The sequence below is a fragment of the Taudactylus pleione genome, unplaced genomic scaffold (genome assembly GCF_031769625.1).
Source record: "Taudactylus pleione unplaced genomic scaffold, aTauple2 ptg000672l, whole genome shotgun sequence".
In the NCBI taxonomy this organism is placed as follows: domain Eukaryota; kingdom Metazoa; phylum Chordata; class Amphibia; order Anura; family Myobatrachidae; genus Taudactylus; species Taudactylus pleione.
In genome coordinates this window covers 570,994-594,106 of record NW_028285074.1, presented here as the reverse complement: position 1 = coordinate 594,106, position 23,113 = coordinate 570,994, and the positions used below count along the sequence as shown (strand labels likewise).

Genomic DNA, 23,113 nt, shown 5'->3' with positions numbered 1-23,113 from the left:
TTTTCTTCTCTACATCCCAAGCTGGGGATGACACTAGTCTAGGGGTGCTTGACTTTTTGGGTGTTTTTGGTGCAGACTTGGATGTGATGGGACCTTTGCATCTTCACATCAGCTTCTCCTGGTTATGGGACGTATATGGTAACACAGATAATAGTCATTCTAAATCTGACTCGCAAAGCAGGACAATGGGCCTGATTTAGAGATGGATGCAGTTTGCACAGCCATTGTGTTTCCGCTCCTGCGACCTAGGATGCAGCAATGGATCATCAGCCTCGGATCAACTACTCAGATTGTCCGGTATAATCACAGTGCAGGGGCCAGTAAATATGCGCTGGAACCCTGAAAACAGTGCTGACTAGCCTTAAAAAGTCCTAGGCACTGCGAGCGATGTCGCAGAGCGAGATCTGCACATGAGCAGTACGGCATTTGCGCATGCGCAGATCTCAAACCATCAGGGGTGTGCATTGACATCGAGTTACGTTACATCTGTGAATCCTTAAGTTGTACGCTAATGCTGCTGCTCCTGCGTCTTTGTACGCAGCTGCGATATGAAAATATGCAAATTTTACAGCCGCCAGGATATGTATGGAACGCCCGCCTGCGGCTTCGCAATTGCAAGCATTTGCGTACAAAGACGCGGCATTTGTCGGAGATACTTCGATAATTGGCCTCTTGAGTAACCCATACCTCCCAACTGTCCTGCAATCAGCTGGACAGTCCCGTTTTTCTTGGACTGTCCCTCTGTCCCACCCACGGGCCGGAGTGTCCTGCAGTGGGGGGGAGTTGGGGGGAGCATAGGGGGGGAGTTGGGGGGAAGATAAATGCCATGCGCAGCGTAGGTGGAACCTGGTGGCAACACAGCACCCCTGTTCTCCCCCACAATGGCGCAAATGGGGGTGCCGCAAGGCTCCGCCCCCGTTTCAGCAAGGTCCTGTCCCCTTTCCGTGAATCTCCACCCCTGTTCGGATGTCCCGCAGCTTCAAATTTAGAAGTTGGGAGGTATGGTAACCCTATAGTGGAACAGAATAGCTACAGGTACTGAGATGCCAAAGTCATGTCTACTGCACACAGGATGAGGCAGGGTGTGATATGCCCCCAAAATGTTCGTGACACACCTGGTTGGGGAATCTATTAAATGTCCAAGTCTCTCGTATTTCTTACACAATTAATTTTTGCCTCTGAATGACATGTAATAGGAACCAGCATGGATAATCGTTTCACGCACCAACACTCAGGTTAGAAGCCTTAATCATTTATCTCAAAAGTCGGAGAGAGGACAGACTACTATTTTATTAGTAATGTCAATGCCAAACATTAAGCAAAGAGCTTGTTAATGAACAACATCCCCCCTTCCCCTCCCATCATGTATACAGGAACCTGATTACTGTATATGAGGTTGTAGCATGGCTCATGGTTACCAACCATTCTTTGCCTTAGCCTCCTGCCCTGGGCTGGCTGACTGTGGCTTTTTCTTGCTCGCCCGAGGGCGAGTGTCTTCCAGTAGGGTCACCTCCAGCTCTTCATCTGAAATGTCCGCTAATAGGAGGAAGAAAATAAATAAGTCAAACATTTGGCGCTAGATATAAAAAGAAGGAGGAGTAAGAAGTTAATAAGCGTAGTGAGTTACAGGAAGCGGTCAGGTGGCGAGAAACGCTTCTGTATACTCCGAGGAGTGCACCATTTTATTTTATGCTTTATTTTATGGATTACTTTGATTTTATGCCTGATGTTGCTGTACTGATGCTGTCTTTTTTTTTTTTTACATCTTAATTTCTTATATATTATCAATTTACTGTCTGTATATAGGGAAAACGTTTTATACAGACTGTTGTAATATTATGTTTGTGCATGCTCTGGCAGTGATCCCTCTCAGTCTGAGACACCCACTGGTTGTGGCAGTGATCCCTCTCAGTGCACCACCGAAGCTTGCACCAGGCCTATGGCATGTGCAATATCTCTGTCTGAACACGGCTTGCTGCGTCTGTGCTATGCAGCAAAAGACAGGCTCATATCTGCATAATCACCCTCTGTTACCTTCCAGGAACGCCCTTAGAAATGCAGGGCTCTACTGCATCCAAATTCGCTTTGCATCTGCCAGCGGTAACCGCCAGTACGCATATGCAGTCCAACTCGGACAAGCGCGCAGACACCAAAACGACACTGTGTGTACCTGTGAATTAGGCCCTAAATCACTTATTTCAGATGGACTGGAAATCCTGCTTGAAATAGAAAAGCCAGTGGAGTCTCTTTTTGATGTCTGGGAGAGTTATATCGGTATATTACCTCTTCCAGTGCAGAGAACGAGTCACGCTAGTCTGTACCTCACTACTTGGTATGAATTACGGGTGCTTAACGGAGATCTGCCGACTGCTGTCTAAATCTTTGGGCAGTGATGACTGTTATTTCCTCCCCTAGGAGTCCATCGGTTTTATCACACTCCCTTCTGAATGTTTATCACCACTGAAATTTTATATGGGGCCACGAGTGATGCTGATTTATTGTTACCCATTATGATGTCAGCAATGTACTGTAATGTGATAGATGCTTGATAGGTTACTCTTCAATAGGGACGATCATCTACCACCATGCCCTCTAACAATCAGCCCAATCCATATTGTTGGGATCATTTTAGTATATGGTGGTAAATGTGGTCATAACACAACTTCAGATGTCTGATTTCTGCCCGTGTCTTATCTTCAGACCTCGCTAACATGCCCGTCATGCCAGACGTCACCCAGCCGCGTGGCCCAGGAAGCCAAATGACAGGGTCTTGTCCAATTAGGCCCCCTTCCCGCATACTGTACCTTTATGGAGCTCTGATGTCTTCTTCTCTTGCTTCCTATCAGGTTTGGTGTTCCTTGTGATAGGACCGAGGCTGGCAGGAGTACCCTCTGTTAGGGCAGTAGTATCCACTGACACACCTGGATGTTTTTTGTTATAAGATATAAATAAAAAAAACCTTAAATAATTCTTATAATGTAATGACTATTTGCCTTGCATCATACCGTCACATTGTTGCCACAAATGCTTTGGTTTAAACAAGATACGTTAAAAAATAGCATAAAGATTTCTATTAGTACTATGATCTATGCGCCATACCCATAAATATGCTGCTCGCACTGCTGGACTCCTCCGGTGGGGTCTGATCCCCGGTCTTCCGAGATCTCCGTGGCTTGGCTTTATAATCAGCGTTGGGTTGTATCATCTGGGGCTCCAGCCTCTTCCTTCTCTGTTTCTTTTCAAAGAGTTTACGCTTAGGAGTAATAAAGAATAATAATAATAATTAAAAAAAATATTTTCCAAATCTCTTCAATGCCAAAATTCCGCTGTTGTCACTTATCAATTTATATACTGTGTATATATATATATATATTATATATATATATATATATACACAGGAGGGCCAGCAACAGAAATCTTGGGGCCCAGTACACTGATGTCTCTGGGGGCCCCACCTTCTCACCACCAGCCCCGACCTCGCACCCACATATAACTCCCCTGCCTGTGTGATATGTGAAGAATGATAATGTTAACTGAAGGACATGCCAGCCTTTAAATAAAGCCAAAATACACTATGACTTACCACCATTGATGATGCAGGTAGGTCTTGATTACAGTGCTGTAGATGTCTCAGGGGTAGGAGGGATGGTGTATGTAGCCAGCCATCCATAGTCCTCAGAACTTCACCATTCTCAGCCCAAAAGTCCCTTATCACCTTCCTCAGCCTCACACCCTCATCACCATCCTCATACCACTATCACCTTCCTTAGCTCACAACCACCTTCACCTTCCTCAGCCCTTAGTCCCATCACCTTCCCCAGCCCTCGGCATCCTTGACCTTCCCCAGCATACGTCACCTTCCCCAGCATCCATCACCTTCCCCAGCCCTCGGCATCCTTGACCTTCCCCAGCATCCGTCACCTTCCCTAGCATCCTTGACCTTCCCCAGCCTTCGGCATCCTTTACCTTCCCCAGCATCCTTGACCTTCCGCAGCATCTGTCACCTTCAACAGCCCTCAGCCCCCTTCAACTTCCCCAGCCCTCAGCCACCTTCACCTTCTTCAGCCGCTGCCCACAGCCCATCACCACCACAGTGCAGTCCACTGAGTGCCTGGCAGACAGGGATGATGTGCGGCGGCATGACGTATGATGTCACGCCGCCGTGTTGCTTACTGGAAAGGTCATGTCTGGCCCAGGCCAGATCAGAGCTACAGGCAAGTCGAGCCCAACACTGCCCGGGCTAGACTGCAAAAGAGCTAGATGACAGATTTGGGTACCGGCGGTCGTGGCTCGGAGCACTGAGTCTGCCATCCGTGGCCCCACTTTGTACCCGTCTGGGCCTTCAGGGCCCCTCTGGACCTCGGAGCCCGTTATATATATATATATTAGGGGTGAGAGGTGAGCGGGTTCAGATTTCTGAAATCCGAACCCCCCCGAGCCCCCCCGATCCGAGGCCAATCCGAGTCAGGCTCGACTTTTCCCGCCTGACTCGGATCTGAAATCGAGGCAAAACGTCATCATCCCGCCTTCCAGGTCTCGCGGGTTTTGGATCCTATATAAGGTACCCGCGTCTGCGCCATTTTCTCACTCGGCTGTGGACAGTGAAGAGGGAGGGTGGGAGTTAGGGCTGGCTGGGCTGTGTAGTGTAGTGTTGTAGTCAGTGGCTGGCTGGCAACTTTTAGCCTGGGGGGCAAATGAATGCAGGCGGTCCTGGCAGAGGAGTAGCGTGTAGCCAGGGTGCCCAAAGAACATGCGTGTTACGGCGCCACCCCCCTCAAGTGTTTCAGGGAGGAGGCGGGTCCATATGGGATTAATGTAAGGTAAAAATAAAGATTAGGGGCAGCCCCCTGTCGTAGTGCCCATATGCAGTGCCCCCGTGTGCCACAAGAGATAACACCCTTATGCAGGCCTCCAGTAGTCCCCCCAGTAGTGATCCCCCCTATGCAGTGCCCCTTGTGCCCCCAGTAGTGGTCCCCCCTGTTCAGTGCCCCTTGTGCCCCCAGTAGTAAGCCCCTTATTTAGTGCCCCCAATAGTGGTACCCCCTATGCAGTGCCCCCAGTAGCAGTCCACCCCCCCCATGCAGTGCCCCCAATAGTGGTAACCCTTATGCAATGTCCCTTAAATAGTGGCCCCAGTTGTAGTCTCCCCCCTATGCAGTACCCCCAGTATTGCTCTTTATATAGAGCCCCCAGCAGTGGTCCCTCGCAGTGCCCCCAGTGGTAGTCCCCTCCCCCTATGTAGTGCCCCTAGTAGTAGTCCCCTCCCCCCTATCCAGTGCCCCTAGTAGTAGTCCCCTCCCCTTGTAGTGCCCCCAGTAGTAGCCACCCCAGTAGTAGTAGTAGTCCCCGCTTGTAGTTCCCCCAGTAGTAGTAGTCCCCCCCTTGTAGTGCCCCCAGTAGTAATCCACCCCCCTGGTAGTGCCCCCAGTAGTAATCCCCCCCTGGTAGTGCCCCCAGTAGTAATCCCCCCCTGGTAGTGCCACCATAGAAATCCCCCCCCTGGTAGTGCCTCCATAGTAATCCCCCCCTGGTAGTGCCCCCATAGTAATCCCCCTCCTTGTAGTGCCCCCAGTAGTAATCCACCCCCCTGGTAGTGCCCCCAGTAGTAATCCCCCCCTGGTAGTGCCACCATAGAAATCCCCCCCCTGGTAGTGCCCCCATTGTAATCCCCCCCCTTGTAGTGCCCCCATAGTAATCCCCCCCCTTGTAGTGCCCCCAGTAGTAATCCACCCCCCTGGTAGTGCCCCCAGTAGTAATCCCCCCCTGGTAGTGCCACCATAGAAATCCCCCCCCTGGTAGTGCCCCCATAGTAATTCCCCCCTGGTAGTGCCCCCATAGTAATCCCCCCCTTGGTAGTGCCCCCAGTAGAGAGAGACTTCATAAAAAAAAAAAAACACTTACCTGAAACTCCCGCTCCTGGTCCAGACACTTCCACCGGCTCCTCTGGCTGCTTTGCATTATGGGAGATACATCGTCATGACGACGGCTCTCCCCCTACCCACTGCGGGAGCCGGAAGATGGCTCCCGCAGTGGGAGCAGCAGCAGCCGATGAGAGTCTGACAGACTCTCAGCGTCTGCTTATTACAGCAAACACACAGCTGCCGGCTCCGGCGGCTGTGTGTTTGTGCTGTGTAGCGCTGACCGGACTCCGTCCGGTCAGCGCTACACATGCGGTGCAGTCTGTGTCACAATGACACAGACTGCACCGGCCCGCATGACGCTGCGGCCCGAGGGGCACATGGCACCCTGCCCCCGGCCCAGCCCGCCACTGGTTGTAGTGTAGTGTAGTGTAGTGCAGTGTAGTGTTGTGCTGTGCTGCGCTGTGCTGCTGTTGTCCATAGAGGCTGTGTCCACTACTTGAAAGTCCATAGGGCCTCGCTGGACTGTGTTGTGCAGTCAGTTGTCCATAGGGGCTGTGTCCACTCCAAAGTCCTGTGCAGTGTCCCAGTCCTAAAGGGGTGCTGTAGTGTTGTCCAGGGGGTGCTCTGTCCGTCAGGGGTGCTCCCCCCAAGTGCTAAAAAAAATAATATTTTTTCTGTGTTTGTGAATTGTGTGCACTGTGGCTGCACGTGCATCAACAAAGGAGCAGTGCCAAGCGTGCGCCTGTGTCCCATAAGTAAAAGGCCGGCTGGCTTGTCCGTTAAAGGGTGCTGTAACCCCCAAAGGGCACTCCAAACAAAATATAAAAAAATATATTTTTTTGTGTTTGTGAATTGTGTGCGCAGTAGCCGCACGTGCATCAACAAAGTAGTGCCAATCGTGCGCCTGTGTCCCATAAATAAAGGGCCGGCTGGATTGACCGCTAAAGGGTGCTGTAACCCCCAAAGGGCACTCCAAACAAAATAAAAAAATATATTTTTTTGTGTTTGTGAATTGTGTGCGCAGTAGCCGCACGTGCATCAACAAAGTAGTGGCAAGCGTGCGCCTGTGTCCCATAAATAAAGGGTCGGCTGGATTGACCGCTACAGGGTGCTGTAACCCCCAAAGGGCACGCCAAACAAAATAAAAAAATATTTTCTGTGTTTGTGAATTGTGTGCACTGTAGCCGCACGTGCATCAACAAAGGAGCAGCGCCAAGCGTGCGCCTGTGTCCCATAAGTAAAGAGCCGGCTGGCTCATTTCTTAAAGGGTGGTGTAACCCACAAAGTGCACTACTCTCCAGCAAAAATAAAAAAAAATTCTGTGTTTATGTGCGCCTTAGCCGCACGTATATATCAATATAACATAAATGGAGGACCAAACTTTCTCTGATAAAAATAAAATAGGGAAAGATCAAGAACCACTTCCTCCTAGTGCTGAAGCTGCTGCCACTAGTCATAACATAGACGATAACATGCCATCAACGTCGTCTGCCAAGGCCGATGCCCAATGTCATAGTAGAGGGCACATACAATCCCAAATGACAAAGTTCAGGAAAATGACCTTGAAAAAAACATTTAAATCATCTGAAGAGAAACGTAAACTTGCCTATATGCCATTTACGACACGGAGTGGCAAGGAATGGCTAAGGTCTTTCCCTATGTTCATGACTAGTGGTTCAGCTTAACACAACGATGGAAGCCCTCCTCCCACTAAAAAAATCAAACGAGTTAAGCTGGCAAAAGCACAGCGAAGAACTGTGCGTTCTAAGAAGATATCACAAATCCCCAAGGAGAGTCCAAGTGTGGTGGTGGTTGCGATGCCTGACCTTCCCAGCACTGGACGGGAAGAGGTGGCTCTTTCCACCATTTGCACGCCCCCTGCAAGTGCTGACAGGAGCACCCACAGTCCACTTGCTGATATGTAAATTGAAGATGTCACTGTTGAAGTACAACAGGATGAGGATACTGGTGTAGCTGGCGCTGAGGAGGAAGTTGGCGAGGAGGATTCTGATGGTGATGTGGTTTGTTTAAATCAGGCTCCGGGAGAGACAGTTGTTGTCCGTGGGATGAAAAAATATGAGATATGGTAAGAACTTACCCTTGTTATCTCTATTTCTACGAAGTCCATAGGGTTCCACAGGATACCTTGGGGTACAGGTGTGACGTCAGTCGCAGGGCACCAAAGAGTTAAGCTTTCAGCCTCCCAGGATGCACTGGGTCCCCCTCCTATACCCCGCCCCCGAGCCAGGGCACCTCAGTTAGTTACCAAGCCATAGGCCGGAGGAGGAGAAGGAAGAGAGAGAACAAAGATCTGGACACATACAAGAATCACATTCTCACCAGAGGGAGACGGAAAACCGGTGACCAGAGCAAAGCCCATCTGCAGCACAGGTGCGACATGGCGGGAGTCCTGTGGAACCCTATGGACTTCGTAGAAATAGAGATAACAAGGGTAAGTTCTTACCATATCTCATATTTTCTACTTCAGGGTCCATAGGGTATCCACAGGATACCTTGGGGATGTCCCAAAGCAGTATCCTTTAAGGGTGGCGACGCTCCTGTGCTGAAAGGAGAATCCGCCGCCCGAAGGAAGCATCCTGAGAGGCGAAGGTGTCAAACCTGTAATACCTCACGAAGGTATGGACAGAGGACCACGTAGCAGCCTTGCAGATCTGGACTGCAGAGGCACCACGTCGAGCTGCCCACGAAGGACCCACAGACCTAGTGGAATGAGCCTTCACAGAAGGAGGAACCGGCAGGCCTTCATGAAGATAAGCTTCAGAAATAGCCATACGGATCCAGGCTGCCAAAGTTTGCTTTGAAGCAGGCCAACCCTTTTTACGGAAGCCATAGAGGACAAACAAAGCGTCCGACTTCCTAAACGAAGAAGTGCGGTCAACATAAGTCCTTAAGGCCCGCACAACATCCAAAGAGGCCTCACCCACGGAAAGACCCGGTGAGTTAAAGGCCGGAACAACGATTTCCTCGTTAACATGAAACTGGGAAACAACTTTGGGAAGAAACTCGGGCCGAGTGCGGAGCACTGCCCTGTTCCCATGAAAAACCAAGAAAGGGGGTCTACAAGAAAGAGCCCCTAACTCAGAAACACGTCTGGCCGAACCAATAGCCAGAAGGAAAACAGTCTTAGCTGTTAGCCATTTAAGATCCACTGAGCCCAGTGGTTCAAACGGCGGTCCCTGGAGAGCCCTCAGGACCACAGCCAAATCCCAAGGCGCCACAGGTGGAACAAAGGGCGGCTGAATGTGGACAACACCTTGCATACATCCGGGATTGTAGCAATCCTACGGTGAAACCAGACAGACAGGGCCGAAACCTGTACCTTCAAAGAAGCAAGGCGAAGCCCATGATCTAGTCCCGCTTGCAGGAAGGCGAGAATCCGAGACAGACGAAACTCCCGCGGTGCATAACCTCTCGGTCGACACCACTGGAAGAACGTATGCCACACGCGATGGTATATCCTCGCAGAAGACGGTTTCCGAGCTCGCAACATGGTACGCACCACAGAGCTGGAAAACCCCCGGGACCTCAGCATGGCCGTCTCAACAGCCACGCCGTCAAAGACAGTCGAGTCAGGTCCGGGTGACGACAAGGACCCTGAGACAAGAGGTCCGGTCATAGCGGCAACCGCAGAGGACTGTCCACGGACAGACCCTGAAGGTCTGAGAACCAGTGCCGTCTGGGCCACGCGGGAGCTATCAACAGGAGCGTCCCTCCTTCCTGTTTGAATTTCCGGATTACCCGTGGAAGAAGGGAGACCGGAGGGAACAGATATGCGAACCGGAACGTCCACCGGACGGACAGAGCATCCACCAGAGACGCCCCTTCGTCTCTTGTGCGAGACCCGTACACCGGCAACTTGTTGTTGTGCCGGGACGCCATGAGGTCGATCTCTGGAAGACCCCATCTGTCCACCAGTAGTTGAAAAACGTCCGGGTGCAGGGACCATTCCCCCGGATGAACGTCCTGGCGACTTAGAAAGTCCGCCTCCCAATTGAGCACTCCCGGGATGAAGACCGCTGATATGGCCGGAAGATTGCGCTCCGCCCAAACCAGGATCCGAGACACCTCCACGAGAGCCGCCCGGCTTCGGGTTCCTCCTTGCCTGTTTATGTAGGCCACGGTGATAGCGTTGTCCGACTGGACCTGTACCGGGTGACCCTGGAGAAACCGATGTGCCTGCTGGAGAGCATTGAAGACCGCACGGAGTTCCAAGATATTGATTGGAAGCTCCGCTTCTGTCGGAGTCTACCTGCCCTGGAACAGATGTGGACCCGAAACTGCTCCCCAGCCCCGAAGACTGGCGTCCGTAGTCAACAGGACCCAATTTGGAATCCAGAACGGACGTCCCTCGCTGAGGTGGGTCGTCTGTAACCACCAAGCAAGGGACAGGCGAACCTCCGGAGTGAACACAATCGTCTGGGACTTCAGAGACTGAGGCAGCCCGTTCCACTTTGACAGGATCAGGTGCTGCAGAGGTCTGGAGTGAAACTGGGCATATTCCACCATGTCGAACACCGACACCATGGAGCCCAGTAACCTCATCGCCGAGTGTAGAGACACCTGGCGGCTGTGCAGACAACTGCGCACCCTTGACTGCAAAGCAGAGATCTTTTCCTCCGTCACGAAGATCTTTTGCTGTCCCGAGTCCAATAAGGCTCCAAGATGCAGAATCCTCCGAGACGGGATTAGAGTGGACTTCTGCCAGTTGATTAGCCAGCCGTGCCGTTGCAGCAGGGCAATGGTCAGGTCTAAGTGGCGTAACAGGAGCTCTGGAGATCCCGCCACCAATAACAGGTCGTCCAAGTACGGCAACATGCGGACTCCCTGCAGCCGCAGAGAAGCCGCCATGACCGCCATCACCTTGGTGAAAACACGTGGTGCTGTCGCCAGGCCAAAAGGTAACGCCCGAAACTGGAAGTGGTCGCTGCGGATTGCAAACCTGAGGAACTGTTGATGGCGCAAAAGAATAGGGACATGCAGGTAAGCGTCCTGTATGTCCAATGACACCATGTAGTCCCCAGGTTCCAGCGCCAGAATGATGGACCGTAGGGTCTCCATCCGAAACTTCGGTACCCGCAAAGACTTGTTGAGTGCTTTGAGGTTGAGAATCGGACGATACGACCCATTGGGTTTCTGTACCAAAAAAAGATTTGAATAGAAACCCTGGCCCCTCTGGGAGAATGGAACAGGCACTATAACTCCAGCCTGGAGCATAGTGTGCAATACCTTCCGCAGCTCCGTAGCCTTGTTCCGGTCTGATGGTAGACCCGTGGTGAAGAATCGAGCCGGGGGTCTGTGCCAGAAGGAGAGGGCGTACCCGTGGGAGACCACCTCCAGAACCCAAGTGTCTGTCGTAGTGACCGACCAACACTGGGCGAACTGCAGCAGGCGGCCTCCCACCCTGGGATCCCCCAAAGGGAGGCCCGGACCGTCAGGCCGCAGGCTTGTCATCTGGCTTGGGGGCCGGACGTCTGGTACTCCATGCCTGCTTCCGGGGCTTGACCGATTTCCTAGGGCCAGCCTGACGAGGAAACGACTGTGGTTTGGGCCTGCCCTGGGCCCTAGATGACCGAAAGGACGATGGTCCAGAACCAGAAGGAGCAGCGGCCGACGGGAGACAAGCCGATTTGGCTGCCGCCAGCATGGCCACAATCTTATCCAGATCCGGACCGAAGAGAACTTCTCCGGTAAACGGCAAGGCTTCCAGACCCTTCTTGGAATCTGCGTCCGCCTTCCAGGATCGCAGCCACAAGGTGCGACGAGCAGCTACCGCTGCTGAAGAAATTCTAGACACCAGAGTACTAATGTCTAGAGCCGCCTCGTTGATGTAAGTGGCCGAATCATGGAGATTGCCAATCAACTCCGCCTGTTCGGCCGGACAGTCGGAATCAAAAGAAGCCTCTAATGAATCCGCCCAGCGCTCCATCGCTCTGGCAACCCAGCAAATGGCCATAGCCGTACCGGCGTTCTGGTACCGGCGGGGTGTAGGGAAGACAGCATGGACGTCAGGACTGACTGTCCATACTGTTCATCCAGATGTGCAGCCACAGCTGCATGAAGAAAAAGCTTCAGGGGCTCTTCTAGCCCCCACTCCAACAGGTGCACCCGACTCCGGCCGGGCACCAAACTAAACTGAGGTGCCTTGGCTCGGGGGCGGGGTATAGGAGGGGGACCCAGTGCATCCTGGGAGGCTGAAAGCTTAACTCTTTGGTGCCCTGCGACTGACGTCACACCTATACCCCAAGGTATCCTGTGGATACCCTATGGACCCTGAAGTAGAAAGCCCATCACGGTCATGCCTGGGCAGAAGACCAAGCATTCCACCTCTTTGGTCTGGCAATATTTCTATCCAAATCCGGACAACAACTGTCTTGCCATATGTACCATATGTAAAGGTGAAATAAGTCAGGGTAGGGACGTTAACCACCTAGGAACATCCTCCCTTATACGGCACCTGCAGCGCGTTCATAAAAAGTTACTGTCAAGTTCAGAAACTTTGGCTAAGACCGTAAGCAGTCCAGGGACACCTAAATCCCTTTTTCCTGTTTTATACAAGGAATCGGTGGATGAGGAGGATGAGGACGACATCTTGCCTCCGTAGAGCCAGTTTGTGCAGGGACACATTAATTGCCAGCTTGTTTTGTGGGGGCCCAAACGAACCCATCATTTCAGCCACAGTCATGTGGCAGACCCTGGCGCTGAAATGATTGGTTTGTTAAAGTGTGCATGTCCTATTTATACAACATAAGGGTGGGTGGGAGGGCCCAAGGACAATTCCATCTTGCACCTCTTTTTTTTCTTTGCAGTATGTACTGTTTGGGGCCTAGTTTTTCAAACTGCCATCCTGTCTGCCACTGCAGTGTCACTCCTAGATGGGCCACGTGTTTGTGCCGCCCACTCGTGTCGCTTAGCATAGTCATCCAGCTACCTCGGTGCAATCTTTTGGCCATAAAAACAATATTGTAAGGTGTGAGGTGTTCAGAATAGACTGGAAATGAGTGGAAATGAAGGTTATTGAGGTTAATAATTGCATAGGAGCAGAAAAACCCACAAATTCTGTGATTTAAGCTGTTTTTCTGCTTTTTTTCAAAAAAATACAGATCCAAAACACAAAACCCAGAACCCAAAACACGGAAGGGTGGTTTTGGCAAAACCAATCCAGATCCAAAACACGAAGAAAGATCCAGATCCAAAACCAAAACACAAAACACGAAAAGTGGCCGGTGCACACCCCTAATATATATATATATATATATATTAGGGGTGAGCGGGTTCGGATTTCTGAAATCCGAACCCCCCCGAGCCCCCCCGATCCGAGTCCGATCCGAGTCAGGCTCGACTTTTCCCGCCTGACTCGGATCTGAAATCGAGGCAAAACGTCATCATCCCGCCTTCCGAGTCTCGCGTGTTTTGGATCCTATATAAGGTACCCGCGTCGGCGCCATTTTCTCACTCGGCTGTGGACAGTGAAGAGGGAGGGTGGGAGTTAGGGCTGTGTAGTGTAGTGTAGTGTAGTGCTGCTGTTGTCCACTACTTCAAAGTCCATAGGGGCTGGCTGTGTTGTGCTGTGCTGCTGTTGTTAATAGGGGCTGTGTCCACTACTTCAAAGTCCATAGGGGCTGGCTGGACTGTGTTGTGCAGTCAGTTCTCCATAGGGGCTGTGTCCACTCCAAAGTCCTGTGCAGTGTCCCAGTCCTAAAGGGGTGCTGTAGTGTTGTCCAGGGGGTGCTCTGTCCATCAGGTGTGCTCCCCCCAAGTGCTAAAAAAATTATATATTTTCTGTGTTTGTGAATTGTGTGCGCAGTAGCCGCACGTGCATCAACAAAGTAGTGCCAAGAGTGCGCCTGTGTCATAAGTAAAGGGCCGGCTGGCTTGACCGTTAAAGGGTGCTGTAACCCCCAAAGTACACTCCAGTCCAAACCAAAAAAAAAATTATTTTCTGTGTTTGTGAATTGTGTGCGCAGTAGCCGCACGTGCATCAACAAAGTAGTGCCAAGCGTGCGCCTGTGTCATAAGTAAAGGGCCGGCTGGCTTGACCGTTAAAGGGTGCTGTAACCCCCGAAAGTACACTCCAGTCCAAACCAAAAAAAAAATTATTTTCTGTGTTTGTGAATTGTGTGCGCAGTAGCCGCACGTGCATCAACAAAGTAGTGCCAAGCGTGCGCCTGTGTCATAAGTAAAGGGCCGGCTGGCTTGACCGTTAAGGGTGCTGTAACCCCCGAAAGTACACTCCAGTCCAAACCAAAAAAAAAATTATTTTCTGTGTTTGGGAATTGTGTGCGCAGTAGCCGCACGTGCATCAACAAAGTAGTGCCAAGCGTGCGCCTGTGTCATAAGTAAAGGGCCGGCTGGCTTGACCGTTAAGGGTGCTGTAACCCCCGAAAGTACACTCCAGTCCAAACCAAAAAAAAATTTATTTTCTGTGTTTGGGAATTGTGTGCGCAGTAGCCGCACGTGCATCAACAAAGTAGTGCCAAGCGTGCGCCTGTGTCATAAGTAAAGGGCCGGCTGGCTTGACCGTTAAAGGGTGCTGTAACCCCCGAAAGTACACTCCAGTCCAAACCAAAAAAAAAATTATTTTCTGTGTTTGTGAATTGTGTGCGCAGTAGCCGCACGTGCATCAACAAAGTAGTGCCAAGCGTGCGCCTGTGTCATAAGTAAAGGGCCGGCTGGCTTGACCATTAAGGGTGCTGTAACCCCCGAAAGTACACTCCAGTCCAAACCCAAAAAAAAATTATTTTCTGTGTTTGTGAATTGTGTGCGCAGTAGCCGCACGTGCATCAACAAAGTAGTGCCAAGCGTGCGCCTGTGTCATAAGTAAAGGGCCGGCTGGCTTGACCGTTAAAGGGTTCTGTAACCCCCAAAGTACACTCCAAAACAAAAAAATATATATTTTCTGTGTTTGTGACTTGTGTGCACTGTGGCTGCACGTGCATCAACAAAGGAGCAGCGCCAAGCGTGCGCCTGTGTCCCATAAGTAAAGAGCCGGCTGGCTCATTTCTTAAAGGGTGGTGTAACCCACAAAGTGCACTACTCTCCAGCAAAAATAAAAAAATATTTTCTGTGTTTGTGTGCGCTTTAGCCGCACGTATATATCAATATAACATAAATGGAGGACCAAACTTTCTCCGATAAAAATAAAATAGGGAAAGATCAAGAACCACTTCCTCCTAGTGCTGTTGCTGCTGCTGGGAGTTGTTCATCATCCCAGAGAGGAAGTAGGAACATCACTACTTTTACTAAACAATTGACCCTCCAACAGTCCCTAGCGATGAGGATGAAGTACGACAGCAGTCATCCTGAAGCAAAATGTATAACTGAGGCCTTGACTGCTATGTTGGTGTTAGACGTGCGTCCGGTATCCGCCATTAGTGCAGTGGGATTTAGACAATTGATGGAGGTAGTGTGTCCTCGGTTCCAAATCCCGTCTAGATTCCACCTGCATCCTCAAAGCAGCAGCGACAAGCGTGCGTCTGTCTGTTAAAGGGTGGTGACACCCTCAAAGTGTGCTACACAAACAATTAAAATATTGTTCTTTTTTTTTCTGTCTTTGTGAATTGTGTGGGCTGTAGCCGCACTTGCATCCTCAAAGCAGCAGCGACAAGCGTGCGTCTGTCTGTTAAAGGGTGGTGACACCCTCAAAGTGTGCTACACAAACAATTAAAATATTGTTCTTTTTTTTTCGGTCTTTGTGAAATGTGTGGGCTGTAGCCGCACCTGCATCCTTAAAGCAGCAGCGACAAGCGTGCGTCTGTCTGTTAAAGGGTGGTGACACCCTCAAAGTGTGCTACACAAACAATAAAAATATTCTTCTTCTTTTTTCTGTCTTTGTGAATTGTGTGGGCTGTAGCCGCACTTGCATCCTCAAAGCAGCAGCGACAAGCGTGCGTCTGTCTGTTAAAGGGTGGTGTAACTCTCAAAGTGCTCCAAAAAATAAAAAACTATTTTTTTAATGTGTTTGTGACTTGTGTGCGATGTAGCCGCACTTTCATCCTCAAAGCAGCAGCGACAAGCGTGCGTCTGTCTGTTAAAGGGTGGTGACACCCTCAAAGTGTGCTACACAAACAATAAAAATATTCATCTTTTTTCTGTCTTTGTGAATTGTGTGGGCTGTAGCCGCACCTGCATCCTTAAAGCAGCAGCGACAAGCGTGCGTCTGTCTGTTAAAGGGTGGTGACACCCTCAAAGTGTGCTACACAAACAATAAAAATATTCTTCTTCTTTTTTCTGTCTTTGTGAATTGTGTGGGCTGTAGCCGCACTTGCATCCTCAAAGCAGCAGCGACAAGCGTGCGTCTGTCTGTTAAAGGGTGGTGTAACCCTCAAAGTGCGCTCCACAAACAATAAAAATATTCTTTTTTTTTTTCTGTCTTTGTGAATTGTGTGGGCTGTAGCCGCACTTGCATCCTCAAAGCAGCAGCGACAAGCGTGCGTCTGTCTGTTAAAGGATTACATCGGTGACAGCATCCAAGTAGGCATGTCAGACAGTCCGTACCTGTACTGGCAGGAAAAAGAAGCAATTTGGAGGTCCCTGTACAAACTGGCTCTATTTTACCTGAGTTGCCCCCCCTCCAGTGTGTACTCCGAAAGAGTGTTTAGTGCAGCCGGGAACCTTGTCAGCGAAAGGCGTAGGAGGTTGCTTCCACAAAATGTGGAGAAGATGATGTTCATAAAATGAATTATCAACTCTTCCAGGGAGACCAGCCTCCAGAACGTACAGAGGGACCTGTGGTTCCAGCAGGGACGAATTAATACTCTGTGAGGATGAGGATGTACACACTGAAGAGGGTGAGGAATCGGTGGATGAGGAGGATGAGGATGACATCTTGCCTCCGTAGAGCCAGTTTGTGCAGGGACAGATTAATTGCCAGCTTGTTTTGTGGGGGCCCAAACGAACCAATCATTTCAGCCACAGTTGTGTGGCAGACCCTGGCGCTGAAATGATTGGTTTGTTAAAGTGTGCATGTCCTGTTTATACAACATAAGGGTGAGTGGGAGGGCCCAAGGACAATTCCATCTTGCACCTCTTTTTTTTCTTTGCATTATGTACAGTTTGGGGCCTAGTTTTTCAAACTGCCATCCTGTCTGCCACTGCAGTTTCACCCTAGATGGGTCACGTGTTTGTGCCGCCCACTCGTGTCGCTTAGCATAGTCATCCAGCTACCTCGGTTCAACCTTTTGGACATAAAAACACTATTGTGAGGTGTGAGGTGTTCAGAATAGACTGGAAATGAGTGGAAATTAAGGTTATTGAGGTTAATAATAGTATAGGAGCAGAAAAACCTACAAATTCTGTGATTTTAGCTGTTTTTATGCTTTTTTTCTAAAAAATACAGATCCAAAACACAAAACTCAGAACCCAAAACACGGAAGGGTGGTTTTGGCAAAACCAATCCAGATCCAAAACACGAAGAACGATCCAGATCCAAAACCAAAACACAAAACACGAAAAGTGGCCGGTGCACACCCCTAATATATATATATATATACTTTGGCTCTCTTTTTGGTCTGTTTCACTTGCCATATAAATTGTCTGTCGAAATCCTAATTTGTATTTTGGCATGTCCATAACGGGAAGTAGTTAGCATCCCGGTGTGTGGGATGCCAGCGGTCTGAATAACGGCGCAGAAATCCCAACAGGTTGGCATCCTAGCACCAGTATCCCGACCGCCGGCATCCCGAAGGTATCGACGTGCGGGTTATCGACAGTCTTGAATACAGGCGCCGAAATCCCGACAGGTCGGGATCCCAGCACCAGTATGCCGACCGTCGGCATCCTGAAGGTAGGTATCGGGGTGTTAGGGGGAGGTTAGGGTTAGGTAGTAGGGTTAGGGCTAAGCATTAGGGGGAGGGTTAGGGTTAGGCATCGGGAAGGGAGTGTTACGATTAGGGTGCGGGGAGGGGGAGGTTAGGTTTAGGCACTAGGGGGGGAAGTATAGGTTTAGGCACCAGGGAGGGGGTCTTAGGTTTAGGGTACGGGGAGGGGGAGGTTAGGCTTAGGCACTAGGGGCAGGAGGTTAGGGTTAGGCACTGGGAAGGGAGGGTTAGGCTTAGGGTAGGGATTAGAAAAATACTTACATGTGTTCCTATTGGTGTCGGAATTCTGGCTGTCGGGATGCCGCTATCGGTATTCTGACCAGTGGCATCCCAACAGCCGAGATTTCATACCCAACCCGTCGTTCTTGAGTTTATAATGTGTATTGTATAGTTGTAAGAAGGGGTGTCCTCTCTAGGGGGCTGGGAATGTAGACCCCTCAGGTTATATTGTGACCACTCCTCCCTCATTGTGGCTGCGCACACCACAGGATCACATTCCATTAAGGGTGTAGCAATGCCGTATCCAGCGGCCAGATTTCTCGCCAACCCCGACTACACTTCTGCGCTTTAGTAAATACATTTTTAGTTTACCTGCAGCTCCAGTCTTTGTTGACGAACATTGTATAGATCAGCCTCCACCCCACTGCGATGTGAAATAAAATAATAGAAAATTGTTACGAACATGTATATTGTATACTGTTATTTATTAACATGGGTGCAAAGCTACACAGTGCCACCTGCCATTGTGAAAGGACAGTATTTCATGTTTATGTTCACAATGTATGTGATGGTGTGACCTCTTGGAGCGTGTTATTCCTTACCTGGTTGGAAAGGTTGAAGCGACAGCTGAAGTATCTTCTGGCCTGCATTCAACAACGTATATTTTTCAATAACTTTACTAATAAAAATCCTATTTATTCGGATTGGACTGAATCACACATACGCCTGTCAGTCAACTGGCGACTCACGTCAGGTAAGTGCTAGTGTTATGGTCGCTAATGTAGCAATGTATATTATCCATGTCCTGTACCTGTATTGTATTGTTCTGTAAGTCGCTTGTCTACAATTTGTTTATGTACTATGTAAGGCGCTGCGGAACACTTGTGGCGCCATATAAATAAATAATAATAATAATAATTCAGGATGCTACATGGACCAAAGAGACCCCTTCATATTGTGAGTAATAAATTGGCGAACGAGGGCTGTGTGTTGGGGGGGGGGTTAATTTAATAAAATACTACTTCATTTGGTGTTCATGTACTGTCTTTTGTTTAATATTTTCTTTAAAGGTGGAATACAGATGCCAGTGGGCCCTTGATGTCCGGGCATGCTGGAACATATGGTTCAACAAGTGCCATCATGACAGGGCAGGCTTGCTGGGACCTGTAGTCTACCTGTAAAAAAAAATATTATTTAACTACAGTATTTACTTTTAATATTAGCTCTGCACCCAAAGCCCATGGATGGTTACCCCTGGAGAAGGGGGACCCCATTGTTTATGGTCGTACCCACTTCCCTAGGGATTCTGGACCTGGCCTGACCAATTTGGGGCTGGTTGCTGTTAAGGCACGGGGGGACTCTACACTAGGTTTACCCCTGCTATAGCTTTAGCTACCATGGCTGGTTCAGCCTAGTGCTGGCTATTGAAAAATAAGGGGGAGCCCACACTGTTTTCCCTCCTTGTTTTCCAATGCCAGCCTAGGCTCAGGGGCCTGGAGTGGGTTAATTGTTTGTTTTGTTAATTTAACCATTTTTTATAATATTAATAAAATGAAGCCTGCACAGATCATAGTGATCTGTGCAGTGATCATAGTGATCTGTGCAGAGCTTTCATTTTGCCACAGATTGATGGTGGATTTGCTGTAGGATCTGACGCGGATTTAAGGGGTTGAAATCTGACCGACATCAACTGTGAATGACAAATGACAGTCAAAATGTCAATGCCTGTCGGTTTCAATCTAATGGCAAATACCCCCTAAAGTCAGTAATTTGGTTGGTTTCTTGTTGGCTTGGCCTTTAGTAAATAGGGATTGCAAAACCAACCTTTGCTAAATATACCCCTATGACTTATTCATGTCTGTATATACTATGTGATTTATCATTAACCCTATTCTGACACATCCTGTGTGATCAAAGGTCAAAACTCAAATCCAATCATTGTGGTATGGTTATTCATTTTCTCACATCATTTATTTTATAGTTTAATTGATTTTGTTTCTAGATTAATTTATTCTGAACACTATTTTAAAGTCAAACATTAATTTCCTTTGGGACAAGGTAATTTATTTAACCAGCTGAGCCATCTCCTTATCTATTATCATCCATTATTCTAACCTGAATACACTTACGCTGACCATTATTGCTGGGACACTTTCCCAGGCACACAGGATTAAGATGGACATGAAAGCTGCTTATTTATCCGAGCTGATGACAGCTGCCCCGGTGGATTTAGCCATCAGCAGCTTGTAAACGCTGCACCGTCTTACCACCACTGTGTTACACTCACCTGGGGGTGAGACACACAGGGGCTGGGGTAACCAGGTACAATGCAGGGAGGGAAGAGGTTGTGAGGATTTTAGCAAATTGAAATGCTGTATCATAACTTGGGCCCTGATTCAGAGCCGGACGCTCTGACAGAGCGCTCGCTCTGAATCACGGGCGGTCTTTTTTTTTTTAGAACGGCCTCCTGGTCACTCGCATAGCTGTGGGTGACCACCCACAGCTATAGCGAGTGGCCAGGAAGATGGTCGCGATGGTCAAGACCATCGCGACCATCGGGCTTGCGACGAGACCCTTGTGGTAGGGTCTCGTGGCCGCAAGCCCCAGAGAGATTTCGGCTCTAACAGAGCCGAAATCTCTCCCACTGACATCACTCGTGATGTCAGTGGGGCCGCCCCCAAACGGAGGCGTTCACATGGGAACACCTCCGTTTGGGCAACCACTCCCCCGGCCCACCCACCAAAGGGAGCGTGCTGTCACTCAACATCGACAGCACGCCCCCTTTGGTACGAGACCCGGAGCGACGGTTTGCCCGTCGCTATCCGGGTCTCGCGCATGCGCATGACGGAGCCGGCTCCGTCGTGCGCATGCGCTCTGGGCCACCATCGACCCGGTTGCGAGCGCTCAGCGCTTGTGCCCGGGTCTGAATCAGGCCCTTAATCCAGCACCAAAAATGCAAATAACTGAAAATGTCAGCCCAGCAGCCCTCTTCACACTCTTAACTATACTTGCCGGGGGACGGGGCCGCAATGACGCAATCACGCCGCCACACTCTGCACCGCCCACCAGTGCCGCCCCCTTAGGCGCCAACCTGGATGCCCCCACCCGGTGGGGCAGCCATAAAGCATGTATGCTCGTAACTCACGCCCTCTATCCTCCCTTCCCATCTCTTCCCAGTTCAGCTCCCAGTTATACCTCCTACTCCACCAGACTGTCAGCTATCATAAGAAGGGCCCCCAGTCCCTGTAGAAGGTACGTATAAGGTATGTAGCCCTCTTGTTGGCAATCTGCCTGTCACCAAGCAGTATGTGGACCCCTGAGAACGCAGGTACCGTTAGGTCAACAAGTAAATTGAAGTATTTTATGCACACTGGCAGTACAATAGTGTCATATAATTATTCACCATGATAATTGTACCATACTTGCCGACTTACTGACAGGGGGCAGGTGCGCCATAACAAAATGGATGGGATGGTGGGCGTGATGACGCGAATGTATCATTGTGGCCCCACCCCCTGCTACACAATGCCGCGATTACAGGCTCTGTGAAACGGGTGTAGGGCCAACATAACGCAATTCAGCACAAATAGCGTCATCGCCCCCCCCCCCCGGAAGCCCACTTCACTCGGTAAGTGGGCAGTAGCAGGTAGTGGGGGACGGCTACGGAGCCATGCCCACTCGTCTGAGCGGTCGGGAGCGACACCCGATTTTCGGGAGCCTCCCGGCCTTTCGGGGAGAGTAGGCAAGTATTAATTGTACTGCCGGAAATGCTTTACTCGTCATCAGAATAGTGCCTGCGTTCCGGGGTCCGAATACTGATTGTCAACATTCTTAGGGGTAAATTTACTAAAGTGAGAGTTTTTAGAAGTGAGTTTTAGAAGAGATGCTGCCGATAGCAACCAATCAGATTCTACATAACATTTAACTAGCACCTTCTAAAAGATAATAGCCCAAATCTGATTGGTTGCTATGGGCAAAATCTCTTCTAAAACTCACTACTAAATACTCTCACTTTAGTAAATTGACCCCTTATTGTAGAAAAGACATATGTATCCTTCCCCTGCAGAGTCCTAGGTAGGGATGGACATCGGAAACCGATGGTTAACAACCATCAATGTTTCAGATTCGATGGAAGTACTTTTTGCATCGAATACCGGGAATTTAATGGTTGCTAGCCATCAGATGCAGCATTCCAATGCCCATCTGATGGCTGCCTGTGGGGGAGCATACAGAAGAAGTAGCAGGAGAATGGAGGCATCCCGGGGATAGCCCAGCATCTTGGAGATTGCTGGGCACTCCCCCACAATGACGTGGGCGGAGAGAGTCGTGAGGCCACGCCCCTTTTCGCCCCGCGAGTATAACCGTTGCGATGGTTATACTATTTAATGGTTGCGATGCGATGGCTAGTTGCCACTGCATCGCTGGATTTGATGTCGGAAACCCGGCAACCATTCAATACCTGGCTTCCGAGGTCCATCCCTAGTCCTAGGGGTATGTTTACAAAAGTGCTAGTTTTTAGAAGTGGAGTTGTTGCCCTTCGCAACAATCAAATTCTAGCTATTATCTCCTACAAGGTGCTATATAGATGTTAAATAGAATCTGATTGATGGCGCCATATAAATATATAATAACAGCAACAAAAATCACAATAATAACAACAAAAATATACAGCTAATTAGGACATATGAATATAGGGGGCAATTCAGTTAGCCACGATGAACCTGCGGGTGCAAGTCATCGCAACAACAGCCCACTTTATGGCAGCCTGAACTCGCACAAATTATACGCAGCCTCATAGAGCTGTGTACAAAATTGAGCGAGCTTGGCCTGAAAGAAGGCCACGAAAGAAGGCCACAAGGGGTGCGAGGTGTGGTGCCGTTGCCGACGTTTGAATGCTGTTGCAACGGCAACACTCACGCGATTCACACCCCTTGCAGCTAATTGGATTGATCAAATATATTAGCTCCGCGCGTTGGAAGCTCCACATTCTGAATTAATTTTGGATTGTCCCCTTAGTATACTATGGCCCTCATTCAGAGGCGGTCGCAAGAAGCGATTGCTCTCTCTGAATGAGGGCGGCCGCTTTTTTTTAGTGCGGCCTCTTGGTCGCTAGCTAAGCTGTGGGTGACCACCCACAGTTTAGCGACCGACCAGGTTGATGGTCGCGATGGTCAAGACCATCGCGACCATCGGGGC

At 49.7% G+C, this 23,113-nt stretch overlaps 1 protein-coding gene across 2 annotated transcripts in view; it reads right to left on the bottom strand.

The window, feature by feature from the left end:
• Positions 1–23,113, bottom strand: part of LOC148478178 (tubby protein-like) — a 35,109-nt gene that overhangs the window by 10,891 nt on the left and 1,105 nt on the right. For both annotated transcript variants that reach the window (XM_088455848.1, XM_088455849.1), the window contains exons 2-5: positions 18,290–18,341; positions 3,100–3,253; positions 2,805–2,921; positions 1,423–1,536 (exon numbers count right to left, since the gene is read on the bottom strand). In XM_088455848.1, coding sequence (XP_088311974.1) covers positions 1,423–1,536; positions 2,805–2,921; positions 3,100–3,253; positions 18,290–18,341 — 437 coding nt within the window. The remainder of the gene's footprint in view (positions 1–1,422; positions 1,537–2,804; positions 2,922–3,099; positions 3,254–18,289; positions 18,342–23,113) is intronic.